This window comes from Asterias rubens, chromosome 15 (genome assembly GCF_902459465.1).
Source record: "Asterias rubens chromosome 15, eAstRub1.3, whole genome shotgun sequence".
Classification (NCBI taxonomy): Eukaryota; Metazoa; Echinodermata; class Asteroidea; order Forcipulatida; family Asteriidae; genus Asterias; species Asterias rubens.
Genome location: NC_047076.1, coordinates 14,177,923 through 14,198,001, shown reverse-complemented (window position 1 = coordinate 14,198,001; position 20,079 = coordinate 14,177,923). Strand labels below are relative to the sequence as shown.

Sequence of the window (20,079 nt, the reverse complement as noted above, 5' to 3'; positions counted from 1 at the left end):
AGCACAGAACTTTGTGGTAAGCAGAGCCATGAAATTGAACCTAGGGTCAGTTTGACAAAGCGTTAAGACTAGTCCTAGGAGTTATTCAAAATGTAGTCTAGTCTAAATTAACTCTTTGTGAAACCCACATAAGGGCCCATTTTCCTGAAGCTGGGTACTATTTGCAGGACAGTGACACAAAACACAATGTCCACAGATTTACATCAAACTTACACGGTTTGAAGATAATGATGGCAGAAAGCGTACCTTAAAATATCACTGACTAAGGTGCTGTAAATTTTTAGAGGAAAACAAGTCACAAAAATAGTTTTTGTCTCAGGACCCGAAAATTGTGAATGCATGTAAACGTATTTTCATAAAATTGTTAAATATTCTCAAACCTACAGCAACTCAGCAAGTAATATTTTAAGGGGAGCCTTCTAAGATCATTATTTTCAAGCTGTGTAAGTTTAATGTAAATATGTGGACATTGTGTCCTGCAAGTAGTACCCAGCAGACAAAAACATGCTAAACAAATTTCTTCATTTTATAAGCAATAACTTAATGGGGCAAGTACCAGTTGCAACAATGTAAACTTTATGGAGTTACGTTGGCCAGTAAAGTAAGATTTTTATGTGCTTAGCAAGTTATTATGCTTACAGGCTTTTTGAAATCGGGTCCCGGTTGTAATGTACTAAGCGTAAACAGATTTATCTTATAATTGCCCACCCAATACAGCAAAACTGTCCGGTTATGCTTATAATTGAGAAGTGCATGCGACCCATTTGTCTTGCTCTGTCCAAATTTGCGGACACACACTTAAGACACAACAAACCATGTTGGAACACCCCCTCTCCCTGAGCTGGATGGATACAACGACTGAACAGTTCAAACTGATTGAAACAGTATGTTTAAGAGGGTCTCCAAGGGTAGTTCAAGTTTTGTGGTGCACTCATTTTTCAACAGATAGAACACATTCGCAGTGGACTCTTGTCTCTTGGTGTAAAATGTTACTTTATTTGATACTCTTTTAGAGCGAAATTTGAAACGGAATACAACAAATGGGTATGTACATTCCAAAGAGGATTTTTTGCATCAGTCAAAGGACAATTTCAAATAAATATCAGTGAAGGAATAAAATGAACAAAACAATTTCCTGTACAAAATGAACATGTACATGTACCAAACATGTTGACAAAGTACACAGTGGAAGGGTTACAAATAAAATAGCTAGCATTTTACAAAATTTTAACTTGAGGTGAGAGACTTGTGATTTCTTTATAAGGACTTTATTTGTGAGTGCACCATAAAAGTTAATTAACATTGCCAAACTGACCCAAAAAGCAAAAGTGGCTTAAGACAAATCTGAGGTCCTTGTTCTTCCCAACGCCCGCAGTTTTACTCACATCAGCTAAGGAGTATGTATAATACTTAATCCATAAAGGGGTTTATATTAGTAATCAAAAAGTGATCTAGGAATGAATGAATACAAAATATTGGCAATTTGGTTTAACCATAACTTCAGGGAAGTTTGATTTGATAATCTTTAAATTAGAATCGCCCCCATCCCCAAAAAACAAACCCAACCCAAAACAGTCTTCACCACCACTGACCATAATACATTGATCTTTTAAATCTTTAGATTAACAAACCAACTGATGATGAAAATTAGCCCACTGCATTGGTGTCACTCTTGTTCTAGATGCTTAATTCTGTCACAGAAGGATATAAAGAGAAACTGTTATTGTTTCTGGAGGAAAGATTGATGAAGGGGAATTTGGAAGAACTGAAGAAAGGAAAGTGCATTAAAACCATACGCTGCAAATCAGCTTTTAAGGATGTTTGCTCACATATTATGGGAAAAGCACCAATAATAATACAATAGTTAAATTTAAAGGCAGTGGACACTATTGGTAATTACTCATAATTATTAGCATAAAACCTTACTTGGTAACGAGTAATGGGGAGCTGTTGATAGTATACAACATTGTGAGAAACGGTTCCCTCTGAAGTAACGTAGCTTTCAAGAAAGAAGTAATTTTCCACAAATTTGATTTGAGTCCTCGGTATATTTTGAGGTCGCAAAACCAAGCATCTGAAAGCACTTTTTCTTTCATTATTATCTCGCAACTTTGACGACCAATTGAGCTCAAATTTGCACAGGTTTGTTATTTTGTTGAGGTACACTAAGTGAGAAGACTGGTCTCCTACCAATAGTGTCCAGTGTCTTTAAATTTCTTTGTGCAACTGGGCAATTAAAAGGAATCTTGTTTTGAAAACCATGTTCTAAGGAGCTTTACTGAAGACAATGAACATTCTGAAACACAGAGTATAATTTGTATGTACACGGTGCTGTAATAAACCTTACTAGAGTTCAAACTAATTTCATAAAGCATAGGAAGTGCATTCTAACAAGAGTTGGACAATGAATCAATCTCAATGTTGGTAAAATCAATGTTGATGAAATCTAGGTAATCATAAACACATGGACACAGAAATAATTCAGTTGTCCTAATGTCCTGCATTTGCCAAGAAGAGTTATTTTCTTTAGCTAATTATTTTATTTGGACATCAGAATGTAGTTAATTAATCCTGCTTCAAATATCTTAATTGTAAAACCCATTGGTTAGCTCTTAATATCCACGTTTGTGACTGCAAATGTGTTTGCACAGGCGATGGTCATGCATTACTTGCCTCTCTCTGAGGGTACGTGCTTGACAGACAATGAAGGGACAAACAAAAGGTATTTTGGTAATGTTGTTAATAAAATGTGAAAGTCCAAATTCTGGCACCCTGAAAAATGCATTTTCTACTTAAGGTTGATGAGGTGAAACCATAGAGTTATATATAAGAACTAGAGGGCGCACGAGTGATGCTTCGTGCACAAACGCCACGGGACCGCAAGATGACAAGCGCGTCATTCTGCACACGCGTTGAATATGAAATACACGTTTGAGGTTTTTTTTATTGAACGCTCACGCGATGCTGTTTGTTCAACTTACAAAATGGCCACACAAACATGCTGTGAGATAGCTGTTTTTCAACTTAGAAAATGGCCGCCTGCTCGCATACCAGGGCGCGTATATAGACCGGGGCGCGTATATAGGCCAGTGCGCGCTCTAGTTCTTATATATAACTCTATGGGTCAAACCTTTAACTTTTATAGGTATAAATTTAGGAGGGGACCACAATATTTGCTATGCCTTTTTTTTTCTTTCTTGACAATTGCCTGGAAATCTGTTATGTGTAAGGGCCTTTTGGATCCAGGTTAATTTGTTCGTCGCTCATACCTTTATTTGTCTTCCATAATTTAAGTACTGTCTTTATTATGCAAAAGAAAATTAAAAGTGATTAAACTACAGATGATTTGGGTTGTTTTTACTTCTGTAAGGCTGCCAGAAACTTTTACACTGTTTTGTGTTATAAGACCCGCAGGATTTGAAGCTTTGCATGGTGGATATACGATATAGTAAGGTTTGCAGTAACACCATGTGATGATTATTAACACCATGTGATGATTATCTCTATTGAGTTGGTTCTGAAAAGAACCGTAGGTTTCAACTCCACATTTGGATAAGTAGGCCTATGCCCTGATCGTCTTCGGTAGAAAGTTAGACCTTTTTGGTTTTACCCAAGTTATGACATGTTTAATTGAGTTAAAGTTGTGGTTTGACCATTGCTTATACTTGTACCTTTATTGTCTTTTCCATCATCCATTGCACTAAGAACTTTCTGCTTAACATTTGGATCTCCTATGCGAGCTAGAAGATTAGAATGGTGGCGTAAGTGTCTCAGAAGAAGACCTAGGTCATAGGGGTCATTGATGTCAACTGGAAGATCGATCTTTGTAGATGCCAAAAGGTCCCGAAGCTCACTCATTACTAGCACAAGAAAGAGTAGAAATAGTAAGAGTATGTGGTAAGCAAAACATGATTGAATAGATGGATTGCACAGGCGTCTTTGAGCACCATCTGTGATGTAAAACAATGGAATTGGCATGTATGTACATGTAGCGCATGACTCTCAGCCATAGATAGCTGTTAACGCATGCACGATTTATCAAAGATGGCGGTCAATGCAAGCAGCCTATCTTAGCTGAAATTGCAAAAATTCATTCATACCCAAAACAGTTAAAGAGTGGAACACATTATCACAACAGACATCTATTCCATCACAGACAATAATACTTTTAGAGCTGTTATATTAAAACTGTGCAGGACGAATCGCGTACACCCCTGGAAGTGATAAAAATACTATTGTGAGCGTCCTCACATGGTAAAAAAATAAAGCGCATTAATAACTTATTAATTTGATAGTATGCGCACCAGTCAAATGTATTTTACGGATTATTTATTATCTGTACAAAATGTTTGTCAAGTTTTTCAAATTTGATACACATCGCACTATCGTTTTGTTTTTATTTTGAAAATTGTACTGAAATTTGTTCTGATATTTCTTACATCCTGTATCAATTTTACCGGGTTCTTCTTCAACTGGCTCTTGTAACTTTGATGTATCTTGATCACCTTCTTGTGTTTTGGTTACAACATTTGCTTGAACTGGAGCAACCTCCTCTTGAACTGGAGCAACCTCCTCTTGAACTGGAGCAACCTCCTCTTGAGCTGGTGCAGCCTCCTCTTGAGCTGGTGCAGCCTCCTCTTGAGCTGGTGCAGCCTCATCTTCAACTGGTGCAGCCTCCTGTTGAATAGGCTCAAGTCTTGGTACAACTGGAGCAACCTCCTCTTCAACTGGTGCAGCCTCCTGTTGAACAGGCCTAAGTCGTGTTACAACTGGAGCAACCTCCTCTTCATCTGGTGCAGCCTCCTGTGGAACAGGCCTAAGTCTTGGTACAACTGGAGCAACCTCCTCTTCAACTGGTGCAGCCTCCTGTTGAACAGGCCTAAGTCGTGGTACAACTGGAGCAACCTCCTCTTCAACTGGTGCAGCCTCCTGTTGAACAGGCCTAAGTCGTGGTACAACTGGAGCAACCTCCTCTTCATCTGGTGCAGCCTCCTGTTGAACAGGTGCAATTCTTGCTTCAACTGGAGCAACCTCCTCTTCAACTGGTGCAGCCTCCTGTTGAACAGGTGCAATTCTTGCTTCAACTGGAGCAACCTCCTCTTCAACTGGTGCAGCCTCCTGTTGAACAGGTGCAATTCTTGCTTCAACTGGAGCAACCTCCTCTACAACTGGTGCAGCCTCCACTTGAACAGGCTCAATTTCTGCTTCAACTGGAGCAACCTCCTCTTCAACTGGTGCTGCTTCCTGTTGAACAGGCTTAATTTCTGCTTCAACTGGAACAACCTCCTCTTCAGCTGGTGCAGCCTCTTGAACTTTTTGAAGTTTTCCTTTCTTTTTGCCTTTTCCTTTCCTTCTGCCTTTTCCTTTCCTTCTGCCCTTTCCTTTCTTTCTGCCTTTTCCTTTCCTTCTGCCTTTTCCTTTCCTTCTGCCCTTTCCTTTCTTTCTGCCTTTTCCTTTCCTTCTGCCCTTTCCTTTCTTTCTGCCTTTTCCTTTCTTTTTGCCTTTTCTCCTCTTTTTTCCTTTTCTGACCTTTTTGCCCTTTTTACCCTTTCTGCGCTTTTTGTTTTTTCTTCTTCTAGCACGTCGGACCCTGGAATGAGCAGCATCTCTCAGACTGCTCTTGTTCTTTAGCTTGAGAATCTCTTGAAGACTTCTTGACTTGGACTTTGATGAACCAGAATCTGTAAATTATACAAAGTAGTCACAACTATCAAGACAAACATTGATCTGTTCATGTTGCTAAGTGTTTTTAATGAGAAGTCATTACACGACATACAATTCAATTAGACATTTTTGGTAAAAACTATTAATGCTTCAACAAATACATAAAAAAGTATATAAAACAGAAATTCAAAAAGCAACCTAAGCATTGCTACATAGAACACAAGGTCCTTTCGAAATGACGACTTCGGTTAAAACTTGGCTTCAAGCTAGCCTGAAGCCGAATCCAAAGCCAAAGCCGTCGTTTGGAAAAGGGCCTTAGACCAACATCAGGGGGCACCAGACTACATTTTGGTTTTTCTAAAACAACCTGAATGATTTTTGGACACGTTTAGGCATAGCCCTGTCGGCCTTACACTTGCGTTTTGTACTACATTGACGTCCTGGATATCAGGGTACAAAATACTTGTACACTGAAGTGATAGTGTTTTCCTTAAAATTTCAAAAATCTAATTTTATATTCTGTACAGCAAACAAATAAATTGTTTGCATTCGTGCAGTGGAGAGAATAGTTTCGTTCATTAAAAGATGCAGCCATAATCAAATCGTGCAAATTATCCCACCATGGCACTAAAAAACATTCATTATTTGTATACCAGTGCAAATTTTGTAGAGAATATATTTGGCCTAACTGTCAAAATCAAGAAAATAGTATAAGAAGAGCCCTAATATCATTTGGTTTGACAACTATAACTTGCTCATTAGCAAAAGTACAACCTGTTAAGTAGCTATACAGAATTAAATTAGGGTTACTCTATTTATAACCATAAGTTTCAATTTGATATCTATCTAACCAGACAAACTTGTATTGTTGTACTTTAAATTGAATTTGAAAACCTGATTTTATACTCACAGCACAAAAAGAGGAGTTCCAATGAACTATACTGATGAATATCCAGACCGTGCTCTTGACAAGCTGGATTCATCAATAGTTTGATCACATGGAAAACATCCTGACCTTGGTGGGATACTGCGTCAGCTAAGTCAATCAGGTCACATGTACATTCCCAGTTGCTCTCATCCACAATCCTAATATTTAAACAAAAAATCAGGCCTTTTGTCATTTCTTCATCCTTTATGCCTCTTTCACCTATTTAAAATTAGCATTACAAATGTTGTTTGTGACCTAACACAAATAGGCTGAAATTACTACTTAATTGGGTCCTTTCAAATGATACATTTTGCATTAAGTGAATTATTATCTTCTGATTTGAAATACTTACAATGTTTTGAGATTTTTCAAATCCATTATTAGTCCTTGAAGCACCTTGAGTCTATTGATGGTCCTTTATGAAAAATAAAATTCAAGTAAATCAGGATAAATATCACAACAAACTTTTATTAGGATCATATTGGAGGCCTTTCCTTAATTTATCAACGATGCTGTTGCCTAATAAACAAAAAAAATTATCTTGTTCAGGATTAGATTTGTTTATTTAAACACCGATTGTCATTTGTGATTTGCGCTTGAACTGCATGCATGCACCTAGAGAGTGCAGGGAAGTTCAAGCGTTGTAATTCGATTCGCAGACAGAAAACCAGTCTTCGAAACTACAAACCTGCCCCTTGAACAAGATGGTGCATATTAACAAGAAAAAAACGCATTCAAAAATAAATTTAAAACATTGTACGTAAATTGGTAACTTTTGTTTGCTAATGTTACATGCTTTTGAATAGTGGTATTTTCCTATAAGCCAGCAGCTGATTTCATAAAGTTGTTTAGCGGTAAACAGTGTGGGAGACAGGCTTCCCAAACTGTTACCTAATCCTACATGGCAATTCGACCCTGCCAGCTTTAAATGACCGTGTAAGAACTCGCTACCCTTTTATTCCCTTATTTTAGACCGAGCTGTGTTATAAAACTCATATTGACTGGCATAATTGGGTAAATAGTGTGGGTACGCCTATTCCCCCCCTCCATCCCGAGGGAATAGACGTACATTATTTACCTCATTGCCTGTCAATAGTTGTACAATCATCTATTTTGTATGCCTGTATACACAACCCAATACATAGCTCAATACATTTTTACAAAAGTTTTTAAAATTTACAAACTTCGAAAAATTTGGTCTTTGCCTTCGGCCCTAAACCTTTATCATGGCCACAAGCCGTTTTTAAACGGCTGTTTAAGAACTCATTGGGGACTCTTTTATTCACTTAAAAATACAAAATACAAATAACAGATATTTCTTTCAGAGTAGCGATTATTTATTAGGGAATAACAGCTTTATGAAATTAGGCCGAGATTTATTGCAAACACATTTTCTAAAAAATTAGTGACACTTGTTCAAGAAAAATGCAGTTGTGCTTCAAGAAAAATGCAGTTGTGCACCGGGAAACATTTATAAATTAATCAAAATAAAACTCACATGATACTTTTTCCATCTTCGTGTTTAGCTAAGCTTTCATTTTTGCCATCGAATCCTTCAAGATTATTGACACTATGAAAGAAAAATAAGACAAAATAAGAATACAGAAAAAACATTGATTAAAAGGGAATAGACGTAGTATAGACGATGTGACCTATGTTTCCATTCAAACCACCTTCTGTTGACAAAACACTGTACACGTCATGTTTCGTCGGGCAAAAAGACGGTTAGTCATGGTAAGATTGCGTGTACTTTCTAGCTGGCTGCCAAAACACAAAGATTTTGCCTGGCTGTATGCGCGCAAATCATTTGGTTTTTGAGTGACGTCAGAGGTCACATCGTCTATACACATGCACAAAAAATCATGAACATCAAACATAAGTTATTAATACATGTAGTTTACATTAAAAAAACAGATAGGATAAGAATTATGCTTCAGCATTTAGTATTTGTACAAAAGAAGAGATAGGGCTGTGGATGTACTACATGTATAGACCTATTTCAACTGACGTCATCAGAATAATCTTGGATGGGCAATGTCACTGTGCATATTCAGTTATCAAGTGCGCATTTTATGCGATGCAGCAGTTACACGTAAACCTATTGCCAACCATTATGGTGAGTGTGGACAGTCGCCGCGTGTGACGTGTGTTTAAGGGGTCTGTACAGGTACCTCTTCAGGATTCATTTAGGGGTTGTTAATTTTGCTGGAGTTCCTCAGAACCAGGGGCAAAAAATTTGCTTAAAAGCATGAAAATAGCTCGCTTATTTTACACATGTTACAGGCCAAAATTTCACGCCAACATTCCTTGTGACTGGTATTTAGCTGTTGTTTTACTTTAACATAACAATGAGTGGAGTCTTGGCCGGTAATCTAATTTTACTAAGCAAGGATTTTTTGCTTTAAAGCAAAATTTAGTGCTTAGCAGCTCTATGAAATTGGGCCCTGGTTTTGTTGATCCCTCTGATAGGATTGCTTTGATTTCAAGAGTGAATGGGAGACGTTCAGGATGCTTGGTGGCAGCAGACTTACCAGGTAAAATCCATTGTTCTTTGTAATGTGCGCATGCTCAGAACTACGTAAACAATAGGAATTAACCTGGTAAGTCTGCTGCCACCTAGCACCTCAAAGTCTCCAATTGGCAAGTGTGTGGCATAGTTTGTCCCTGTGAAACTAGAGGGTTGGTATATTGCACATTTCTAGAGCATCTTGATAGCTCAAACAGTTTTTACCAACAATAATCTTATAATGCATCAAGTGGGTAATAGTATTGTTCCCACCAGTATGCTCTCTGGTACAGTTAGAGCCTTTCCAGTTAACCTTTTGATCGAAAAAAGTTTGAACCATTTCAATATTCCTTATTGTTTCAAAAAATTTTCTTGAAGAAGGTCATTTTGGAAAGTTTATTTAGAAAGGTCCACAATGCATGTTTCTTTTTAGAGATTCGATCATTTTAGGTTGTTTCTATTAACAAATGTTTAAATGAATTAGCCATTACAAACCCATCCCTATTAAATATTATATATTTCTTCTTTTGTTCACCACATGTATTTAACAAAAATGTTTGGGTGATGGACTCCCCCTCCCATCCATCCAAAAAATGGGGCGGAGATCTACCACCCTGCTGCCCACAATCATGTTTTACAATCTTTAAACTTACATAAGATGCTCTAAGCTGGGTTCACATTTGGCCAGTGACCTTACTACCTTCCCTCCAACGCCATTCAACTCCCTTTAGAAAAAATAAAAAACTTTTATAAATGTGTTATTAATGACTAATTTGTTAAAGTGCTACTGTAACGAGCATGTTATCTTCGATAATCATACATTTTTAATTTAGACCTTATTTGCAACAAATAGTTGTGTCAGTTGACTTGTGCTAAACTCCTGCCAAAACAGCCCTGTGATATCACCATTCGTATCGCATTCGTAGGAAGTATGAACCGAGCTTTAAAAGTAAATAAGTTTCATTTACACATTTGAATTTGTTTTCCAAACTTATGTTTGAATCCTTGTGAGGGCCCATTATGTAACAGTTATTTCACTGCCTCACTGAAAATCACCCTTTAACTACCAAACTTTCAAACAAGTTTTTTTTTTTTACTTGAAAGTGAAGTGCGGATTACCATAACCAGTTAATGCCATCAAGTTCACTCTGCTTTATGTTTGGCATTTCTGTGTCATAACTAATACGGCGAGCAAAGCAATGTAATTTGTACAATTGGTATAAAAGTGAAAGGGACACATTAGCTTCGTTGGCCACAAAAAACAGACTCTAAAGCTCTTCCACAACTTGTAAATACTACAATCTTTATCTGGACAAAATTGTTTCTTGGAGGCTCATCTCCTTCATGGTTTATTTACATACAATCTTTTTATCAAATTATTTGTGTACTTGTCACTAAAGTCAAAAGTATTTATTACAAGTTGTAATGAGTACTTTTGTCACTTTAAATAGAATTTCAAAAGCAAAGATTTGAATTCAGAAAGAATTAAGTTCTTTGTTTGAAGTGCTTTCTCGCTCCGATACCCACAAGACTTTAACATTCTGTAGAAAGTTATATTTAGGGTTCATAATATAAACTTTTTGTCAATGGAATATTGAAATAAATTATGCTAATTTCCAACTTTTTTAGCTCATAGAGTCACCCATCAGGCCTCTTCATTGCACCCTGGGCCAAAAACATTGGCAAGAATAATGTTTTTGTAAGTGAAAAAACTAAAAGAAATTCCCCAAAATGAGACAAACCATTTATAAATGTCCCAGCCGTGATCTCAGTTACATGTAAAAGGAATGTCAATTGGCTATAACATTGGACAAATGTAGAAATTATAGGGGATGTGAAAATATGAAGTCGGGAGGATCGAGGGTTACGACTAGTTATTGTTATAGTAGCGTAATCAAACTAACAAGATGGATATGGGATGTTAACTTTTGTTTGCACACGTAAAACATTGAAATACTTACAGTGCTGTTATAGAATGATGTGGTAGAGGTGTTGTTGCGTTGTATGGCGTTTGGCAGGTTGCTTGGGAAACGCCACATCTACACCCTGCAGGACAATTCACAGCTGCAGTCGTACATATCATCAAATTCAGCATAATCCACACGGTCAGGAATGCTGAAAGTCCCTGAGGCCAACCCATTGCTAAATGCTTGGTTGTTGGGTGGGGGGATGGGACGAAGAAATCATAGTTAGTTAGAAAATTGGTAAATAGATTTGGACTGATATCAGCATTGGAATTTCAAAATAACACACATCTTTTTGATAATCGGTCATGACTCGACCTTTTGGATTTAATTTTAATGTTTTATAAACAATAGCATACAAAGTGTAGTGGTAAAACGGAGTAGTTGGGGACTGAATTACGGTAAGAATTTATCATTTTTAACAATTTTTGAGATTGCGGAGTTGATTTTCTGTCGCCCACAGGGCCAATGAGAGTTCAAAGGACACATAAAGCCTAATTTTGGCGAGAAAAAAAAAGAAGAAAAAAGTTGTTCTACTTCTATAGTACATAATATCATAGAATGAACTATTAAAGGGTGTTTTCAAAGTTTTGAAAAGATAGCCCGATAGTAGGGCCTAGGTATAACTTTCCGTATGGCGCCACCACTTTTTCACTCATTTTTAGCAGTGATTTGGAATTGGGAATCATGCAGTTTTTGCGTTTCTGCAAGTGCAAGCATAACTTTTGGAAAATCGAAACTGATCAAAATGTTTACGTTTGGCCTACTCCTACTCCTAGAACTGTTCAAAGGTTCGTTCGGCTATTGTCTCTCCGCGGAGACGATAACCGAACGAATATCATAATTCATATATCAATAGTTCTAGGAGTAGTTCTTTGTAATAAATAAGATAAGACTAAACATGTACAAGCCCCTACTCCTATAACTATTTCGGTTTCGTCCGTTATCGTCCCCCAAACCGGGAGCGGGCGAAACCGAACTAGTTGTAGGAGTAACTCCTACCATAAACCATAGAGAAAGGACAATAGAAACAACACTATATTCTCTAGAATAGAACTGTATTACGAGGTTCGTAAATATTGATGGGCTAAAACTAAACCTACCTTTCAACGTCGAGTGGGCTGATACGACACAATTCATTAATATACACAATAATATAATTATAAATTGTCTGTCATGCAGTAAGAACCGAAGATATACATGTATGAAGGAACATCAGCTTGTTTACTATAGACGTAGAATACATCAACCATCAACGTTGTTGTAGCTGGAACTGAGAGTCGTCAACGTCAGTTCGTGATACGATCGAGTTCTAAATACTCGTTTAAAAACAAAATGTGATGTACGCGCATTCCTTTTAAAAACTGCGTCTAAGGTCGATGAGAGAGTGCGCGCAGCAACGACGTCTCTTTCAATGGTCCAGAGTTGTGCGTCCCCACACACTGTACACACGCGAACAGCCGCGTACGTACGCGAAAGGAGGAGAGTACGATGTCGCGCTAAAGCTTTAGACGCGCGGATGTAATGTTTTTTGAGGGTACAACTTACTTGTGCGTGCGTGGATCGATGCGAAAACAGCGTTTAAATTTAAAACCAAACAACAACTTTCAATTTTTTCCGTTTTCAAGATCAATTCATAAAATAAAACCGGGACAGTTTGTTTTATCCATTCTGATTGGTGTCAAATAGCCACTTTTCGGCCGCCAAAGTAAAATTTGATTTTCCGGTATCTGAAAGTAGAGAAAAAAAGTAGATGGCCACTTTTCGGCCGCCAGAGTAAAATCTTCTTTTCAGGTGGAAAAAAAGCAGAGAAAACGAAAATTGCATTTTAAAAAAACGTTTAATAATCTGCCTTTCTACTAGCTACTCCGATAGCATTAAAAGCAAATGGCCACTTTTCGTCCGTCAGCATAAAGGAGATGAAGTAAAAGTCCTGCTTTCTGGTACAGAAAAGTAGAGAAAAAAATAAACAGAAAAATGCACTTTCACAAAACGTTCAACCGGATTTTCCGGTATCTGAAAGTAGAGAAGAAAAGTAGATGGCCACTTTTTGGCCGCCAGAGTAAAATCTTCTTTTCAGGTGGAAAAAAAGCAGAGAAAAAGAAAATTGCATTTAAAAAAAAACGTTTAATAATCTGCCTTTCTACTAGCTACTCCGATAGCATTAAAAGCAAATGGCCACTTTTCGTCCGTCAGCATAAAGGAGATGAAGTAAAAGTCCTGCTTTCTGGTACAGAAAAGTAGAGAAAAAAAATAAACAGAAAAATGCACTTTCACAAAACGTTCAATCTGAATTTTAGGTAGCAGAAAAGTAGAGAAATAGAAAAATTTGTATAATTATACAAAAAACATAAAATCTGCCTTTCTGCTATTCTGATACCAGAAAAGCAGATGGACGCTGTTCGTCGAAGATGATCCAATGGACAACCCTCGACTTCAAGTCCACATCCAGACATTTTCAGCGAGTTAACTCAAATTTGAGTTCATGTGTATCAATGGGGGTTGCAAACCCCTATCCTTAAATCTCTCATGAACTTTTGCAAATGGTGACCCCGGTTCAAAAACTAACACCACTGAAACCACAGACAATAAATAATCGAAACGACTGACAAGAAAGCGACTTGTGAATACAAGAAAATTACATTTATTTTAAATTAATAACTTAACGAAAATTATGTTAAACTCTCTTGGTTCGACTAGTGAATCCTTTCACATTCAGTTTCGGTTATAACACCCTAACTTTTAAAAAAAAGCTTGGTGATACACGATCGATTAACTCTTTTACGGAGGAGTTCAACTCCGGAACCTTTCTTATAGATTCAAACACTCTTTAACTTCAATTCAACTTAGTTCAGCTTCAAGTTCGTTTATGATATACACATTGTTAATTACTTGGTAAACAATCATTACTTCATCACGGAGGAGTTTAACTCCAGAACAGACTTTTCTTATTGATTCAAACAATCTTAAATCTAGTTCAACTTATGGAGTATTCCAGCTTCAGTTTCTTTTACAAGATTTTCAACTTCAATTCTTTCACAAAATCATAGCTTTACATATCACAATCAACTCATCATCACGGAGGAGTTCAACTCCGGAACCTCAGGTAGGTCTACACTTCCAGACTGCCAAGTACGTCTCATTCGTCTACAACAGTTCGGTGGAATTAGTACATCTTTCGGCCAGCGCCATCTCTCTCTTAGAGTGTGTAATTACTCCTGAACCCACGGCCATCTATTTAATATAAAATAAACCTGAAACCCTCAAAAGTATTTTGCAAACAGTTGCTAGCATTTTAAGCAATACTTCTCATTTTAGAAGAACCACATTTCTCGAGAATTATTTACAATCAACTCTTGGTTAGAGATACGAAATATCCATGCAAGGTACGTTCCCAAAAAATAAATTTCTCTCTCAATGTTGGCCACCATGGCAAAAATAAGTTCGATACTTTAGTTCTGCAAATATTTGGTGAACACACAAAAATAACGATTGTTGGTACAAAAACTTCAATGCAATTACCATAGCTAATTCCAAGTAAAATAGTTCGAATGATACAGATCACAATAAAATAATTCAAGTAATTACTCACGGGTGGTGTTACTGGCGAGATCCTCGGACGGGCTGAGTGTTGTGGTTTTCCCCAAAACGGGAAAAGAGTTCTTCCGACACTGAATTTGTCGGTTTGAAACGATTTTAGAGTTGTGGCTGTCTCCACAAAATTAAATCGGAAAATTTGAACCTGCTGTTTCAGGCCTTCGGAAAGTTGACGCCGATCTTCACTCTCACACAAATACACCCAGACTTAAACCCACGTCTTCCTCTGTCAAGAGGTTCTTGAGATCTGCTATATATTTCTTCTCGCACTCACATCCTCACACACCACATTCCAACAACATTCCACAACAAACATACAAAAGGTACGGACAAAGCAACCGATTTTAAACGAAGTAAATAGTAAACAAAACACAATGCAACCGCAACTAAATCACCTTGTATCGCAAGACTCGATTATAGAAACTCGCGGGAATTTTCTGCGCTCTAACTGGTTAAAAACTTTTTGGGCGAGACCACACGAACGCAAAGGTAGGTTTTTACACTATGCCGAGATGGGTCACGCACGCAAAACAAAATACCAAAAATACCAGTGTTACAGTGGCATCTTATGCATTGACGTCATCCAGCTGCCATCTTTGAGGTCAAACGGCGACGAAACAATCGAAACGCACATAGGGTGCGTTGTGTGTGGTGGGTTTATTTTCCAGGACAAACGTGGGTATTATCTGCACACGTTCGTCCTGGGGAAAAAAACCGCCACACACCGGGGTCGACCCAGGGAAGCTAAACGAACGCACCCATAGATTGGCCAATGAACAACCTCCTGCTATGGCAATAAGTGTCCGCTCATTAGCATATTGCGTTGCGATTGGTCAATTACTATGACGTCACATTGTTAACGGAACCTTGCTAAGTGTCCGCGGTAAGCATGCATCATTTTGCGTGCCTAATAAAATTGCTTAATTTTTAACCTTTAGTTTTTACATTTTGTAACGCTTTCACAATTCGTACTTTTTAACCTGCAATTTTAATCTTGATGTACTCAAGTTGAGATTAAGAGTTCGTCTATTTTTTAACTACTCGAACGCTTTCTTGCATATTTAATTATATAAGCAGCAGCATGGCGCCCGGACAGTATATTGAAAAAAAATTACGCGGTGAGAGCGATCACCCCTGGGAACGATCATGGTGGCGGACATTCGCCCATTAGCCTCAATTTGGGTAAGAATTATAACGGCATGCATAAATATTAAGAGAGGCGTGACAATCTTGGCGTGACATCCCATCATGGTACTTTGCCGAGTGTAGAGAAGTAGAAGTAGAAATAGGAGCGCTCTAGTCAATTATATATAGCTCTATCTATACTATTAAAAGCGTAACCCGCAGCCATCTTGGATCGAAAATTAGAAGGTCCATCCAGTGGCTGCCTTGTGGAATCCAACACGGTTGTGTCGTTACAGACGTCGGGTTGCAAGTCTACAAAACCCTGAACCGAACTCCCTCTTACGAGTTGTCTGATTGGCTGGAGTCACGAGCGATATCTCCTTACATGTGTTGTTGTCTGGTTTTTATATGGGCCACCTGTTGGTCGAAGGGGGAAGCCGTAGGCTGCGCACAGAGTCACCTCTGTGGTTGTCTGGTTTTGATATGGGCCACCTGTTGGTCTAAGGGGGGGGGGAGCTGTAGGCTGCACACAGAGCCACCTCTTTAGGTTCGAAGTGGGTGGCAACCTCGGACTCCCATTAACATTCCAGAGTGACTCATTGATGTTTCGCAGAGGAGTAAATGGCATTGTGTATATACCATTTTGTACAGGGGGTTTTAATTTCGCGTGTTAAATAAAAAACATTAGGCTTTAATACATGCATCTGTTACATAATTATGTGTTTATTACAATTAAGTCACTCATGTAGACATCACTCTGCTGATCAAACACCAGAGCTTGAATCCGGTGGTCTTAACACCGCTCGGTCATGATCTTCATTATCCTTTGACGGAAGTCTGTATTAGGCAACTCTATGGTATAACCTTTCCACCGTGTTGTGGCTGTGTACATCATCTGAACATTGTATTGGGTGAACACAAACCCTATTGTCTTTGCCTTTAAGGCAATGGACACTACTGGTAATTACTCAAAATAAAACTTACTTTACTTGGAAACGAGTAATGGAGAGCCGTTTATGGTATAAAACATTGTGAGAAACGGCTCCCTCTCAAGAACGTATATTTTTCGAGAAAGAAGTAATTTCCACAAATTTGATTTCGAGACCTCAGAATTAATATTGAGGCCTCGAAATCAAGCAACTGAAAGCACACAACTTCGTGTGACAATGTTGTGTTTTCGTTTCATTATTATCTTGCTGTTGTAACTTCGACGAACTATTGAGCGCACATTTTCACAGGTTTGTTATTTTATGCATAATGTTGAGATACACAAAATTTGAGCTGCTCAACCTACACTCATTATTACTCACTCGAAAGGTCTAATCGATGGTAAAGGTCTAATAGATGTTACTCACTAAAGGTCATCATCATTGACTCTCTACTCAAAGAACAGCGTCACGAACAGCGCCCTCTCGGGTCGGGCTTATTTTCAAATTAATTGTAAATAACATGGAAACTAATTTTTTAAACCTTAGTTAATTGTTTATTCATGTTCCACTCATCAAAACTCTGCAAGCAAACAATGCCAAACAACTTGATATCATGTGACGTGCTCTAAACCAATCACAAGGCAGAATGATTTTTGTATTAGGGGTTTTAAGTAAGGTTTTTCAATTGTTGGTTTTCAATCCTGTGACATAACATCGATATCATACTATTTAAACTAAAATTATAGCATTAATAAGTGATGCAGTGTTCAATGGCGGATACATCTAGACGACCTTCAAAAAGAGCAAAGCTCTGCTCTAAACGCAATACAAAGGGAAGTTTGCTAAACCAATGATACCATACAACTAAAAGCTACCAAAGTGATTCTTGCTAGCGTGTTTGCTGCACTGTTCTTAAGGTCAGATGGCACCCATGTTGACTTATAGCTCAGATCATCTGGGTAGTCGGCATTGCAGAGTTCTGACTGGCAGCATGAGCGACAGGATCCAGTGCGAGACAACTCCCGGCAGGTTGAACCTTCAGTACACTCTAGCTCCGTAGTACAACCTCGTTTCATGAATGAACGAACCCCTGCTTGAGTAAGCACATCAGTCTGCAAGTATAAGAAAGAAGGTATTTACTTAAACTGGGAAATACAGGGTACGTTCGATAAGCTTCCCTGAGTCGACCCCGCGGTGCTCACTCGGGTGAGCCCCTTACAAGAGCTAATCGAAAGATAACACTCGCCCCCTCGTCGGTGACGGCATGCACCTCGGGTCACCCCAAGTGACCCATTCCCCAAGTAGGGCACTGGGGGCTGACCCGGGTGAGCCCCTGGAATGGCGTCAAAGCTATTCGAACTCACCGGGGACAGACCGGGGACAGACCGGGGACAGACCGGGGTCGACCCAGGGAAGCTAATCGAACGCACCCTCAGATACATTGATTGCGTTGGGTACAATGATATCATTGGATAACAGTGACTAAAAGCTACCGTAGCTGGGTTTGTTTTGATTGGTCTGTAGTCACATCGGTTGACCAATCAAACCACAGATATGGAACTTTCGGTCGTCTGCATGTACCATGTGTCCACGTGTGTGGTGTTTAGGCATAGGCATCATTACATGCATGTGGATGTATACTTGCACGATGTTGATGTAGAATTTGTGCGTATCTCTATGAAATGAATGTACATTTATGTCATTACACATTTTCAAAGCGGGCCGAAAACAATTAGAATTTCCGGCTATGCGTCAGCCAACAACAATTCAGAGAAAATTTTTACATAAATCGTAAACAAACAAAAGATCTATATTTGACTTTATTATAAACACCGGAAAAATAGCGTGAAAAAAACTCTTTGTTCCACGTTCTAATTTTGTCACCGACTTAAATATTAGGAATCGTAATAATAATGTGGAACAATATCAAATTGGATGGCCCATAATTGAGGCTACCCTTCTTCTTTCACAACAAATAGCTGATAGACTCGGTGAGTTTAAAAGACCCGTAAAGATATCAGGGTTTTAACGACGTACGATACTACGCCTTCGTTTTCAAGAAGACCCCATCATCCCATGGGCATTCCGCTGCTAAGCTCACTGCCTGATGAATCATTAATGAGGTTGCATGGCAGAAAGATACATTGGCGAATAATGGCATAGGATATTATGTAGTCTTCTTCCCCCAAAGGTGAAATAATCATGCGGGAAAAGACTCATTTTTATCGGCCTTATCTGTTGATTTGTTAGGCTCTTTTTTTTCAAACAACTCCGTTGAGAAGGCGGTGTAAATGATGCAATAAAAGCATTCCATTCCTTATTATTTCATTTCTGTAAACTGCGTTTTAATTTATGCTTCGATAATATTATTTATTCATTATTTTTTGAAGGTTTTGGTCATTATTGTTAGGCATAATATTATAGTATAATGAATGATCTTACATAGCAAAATGTCCTGCATGTTGTCGATGTGGTGTTATCGGGTCCAGTTTCGCACCTGAAGTTTAGACTCAATAATGATGCGCAATCATAGCAGTTGAAGGATGCTGTGGCAGCAACACCAGCCAGTAAAAGACCTATCAGTGAATTATAGTAAATAAACATATTTACAACACTGCAAGTTACCTTCAGGAACTTCACATCACAATACGATAGGAGGCATTAACTATTACAATGTTGAAAATAAATTAAAGTGCTACAGAACACTAAAATAATATATACTTACATGTCATGAATAATTGAGCCATTTTACTTTCGAATAGAACCTTTCCCTTTCCCATGTTGCCTGCAATCCTCCTACGTAAGTGAAGTTTCCACAAATTGTCCCGATCGGCGGTATACTTCCTCACGAGTTTTTGATAATAAACTGGATAGTATTTTATTTTTGTGGATGATTTTGTCCAGTGCGTAGGTCTACCTCGAGATAAAGGTATACGACGCCCCTCCGTGTCATCATCGGAATAACTCCCAAGACACTAGGGAGGAGCGGTCAAGCATGAGGGTGTGAAGATGCCGTGGCCGAGTGGTGTAATATTCTCCATAATAATAATGATACTTAGACAAATAGCATTATGGATGTAGAATACCTCCATGGATAGCAATACTTTGCTTATTGGTTAAAATATTTGAGTATTGCCATGAATAATGCAGTGAAACGAATTAAAAGTCGAATTGATTTGCAAAAGCTCAACAATGGGAAATCACATCCACAGTGGGCAAGGAAACGACTGTGTTATGTTTCAGCAGCCCAAAATACTTGTGTCTGGATACATGAACAATATATTTGTGACACTAGACACTGTTGATATTTGACCAGTCATCTCACTGGGTGTATCTTAACATAATTATGCTTAAAAATGTGAAAAT

The 20,079-nt window shown here is 38.2% G+C and overlaps 2 protein-coding genes across 6 annotated transcripts; both read right to left on the bottom strand.

The window, feature by feature from the left end:
* Nucleotides 1-1,362: 1,362 nt before the first annotated feature.
* LOC117300118 (neurofilament heavy polypeptide-like) lies at nucleotides 1,363-15,311 on the bottom strand. 5 transcript variants are annotated; one of them, XM_033783822.1, is made up of 10 exons: nucleotides 12,166-12,352; nucleotides 11,060-11,247; nucleotides 9,752-9,823; nucleotides 8,091-8,162; nucleotides 6,945-7,007; nucleotides 6,575-6,750; nucleotides 4,969-5,681; nucleotides 4,440-4,905; nucleotides 3,672-3,860; nucleotides 1,363-1,691 (listed from the first exon to the last, which is right to left on the bottom strand). In XM_033783822.1, exons 2-10 carry the CDS (start codon nucleotides 11,236-11,238, stop codon nucleotides 1,678-1,680), a joined length of 1,944 nt encoding a protein of 647 aa, XP_033639713.1. In that variant the 5' UTR covers nucleotides 11,239-11,247; nucleotides 12,166-12,352; the 3' UTR covers nucleotides 1,363-1,677. The 5 variants fall into 5 exon arrangements, with proteins under 5 accessions (XP_033639713.1, XP_033639712.1, XP_033639710.1 ...); XM_033783821.1 differs by having other exon boundaries at nucleotides 4,440-4,989; nucleotides 5,053-5,681; XM_033783819.1 differs by lacking the exon at nucleotides 12,166-12,352 and adding an exon at nucleotides 14,655-15,311 and having other exon boundaries at nucleotides 4,440-5,681.
* Nucleotides 15,312-16,915: 1,604 nt separating this feature from the next.
* On the bottom strand, nucleotides 16,916-19,716 carry LOC117300203. The gene is made up of 3 exons (XM_033783929.1): nucleotides 19,439-19,716; nucleotides 19,156-19,289; nucleotides 16,916-17,825 (listed from the first exon to the last, which is right to left on the bottom strand). Exons 1-3 carry the CDS (start codon nucleotides 19,491-19,493, stop codon nucleotides 17,556-17,558), a joined length of 459 nt encoding a protein of 152 aa, XP_033639820.1. The 5' UTR covers nucleotides 19,494-19,716; the 3' UTR covers nucleotides 16,916-17,555.
* Nucleotides 19,717-20,079: the final 363 nt, after the last annotated feature.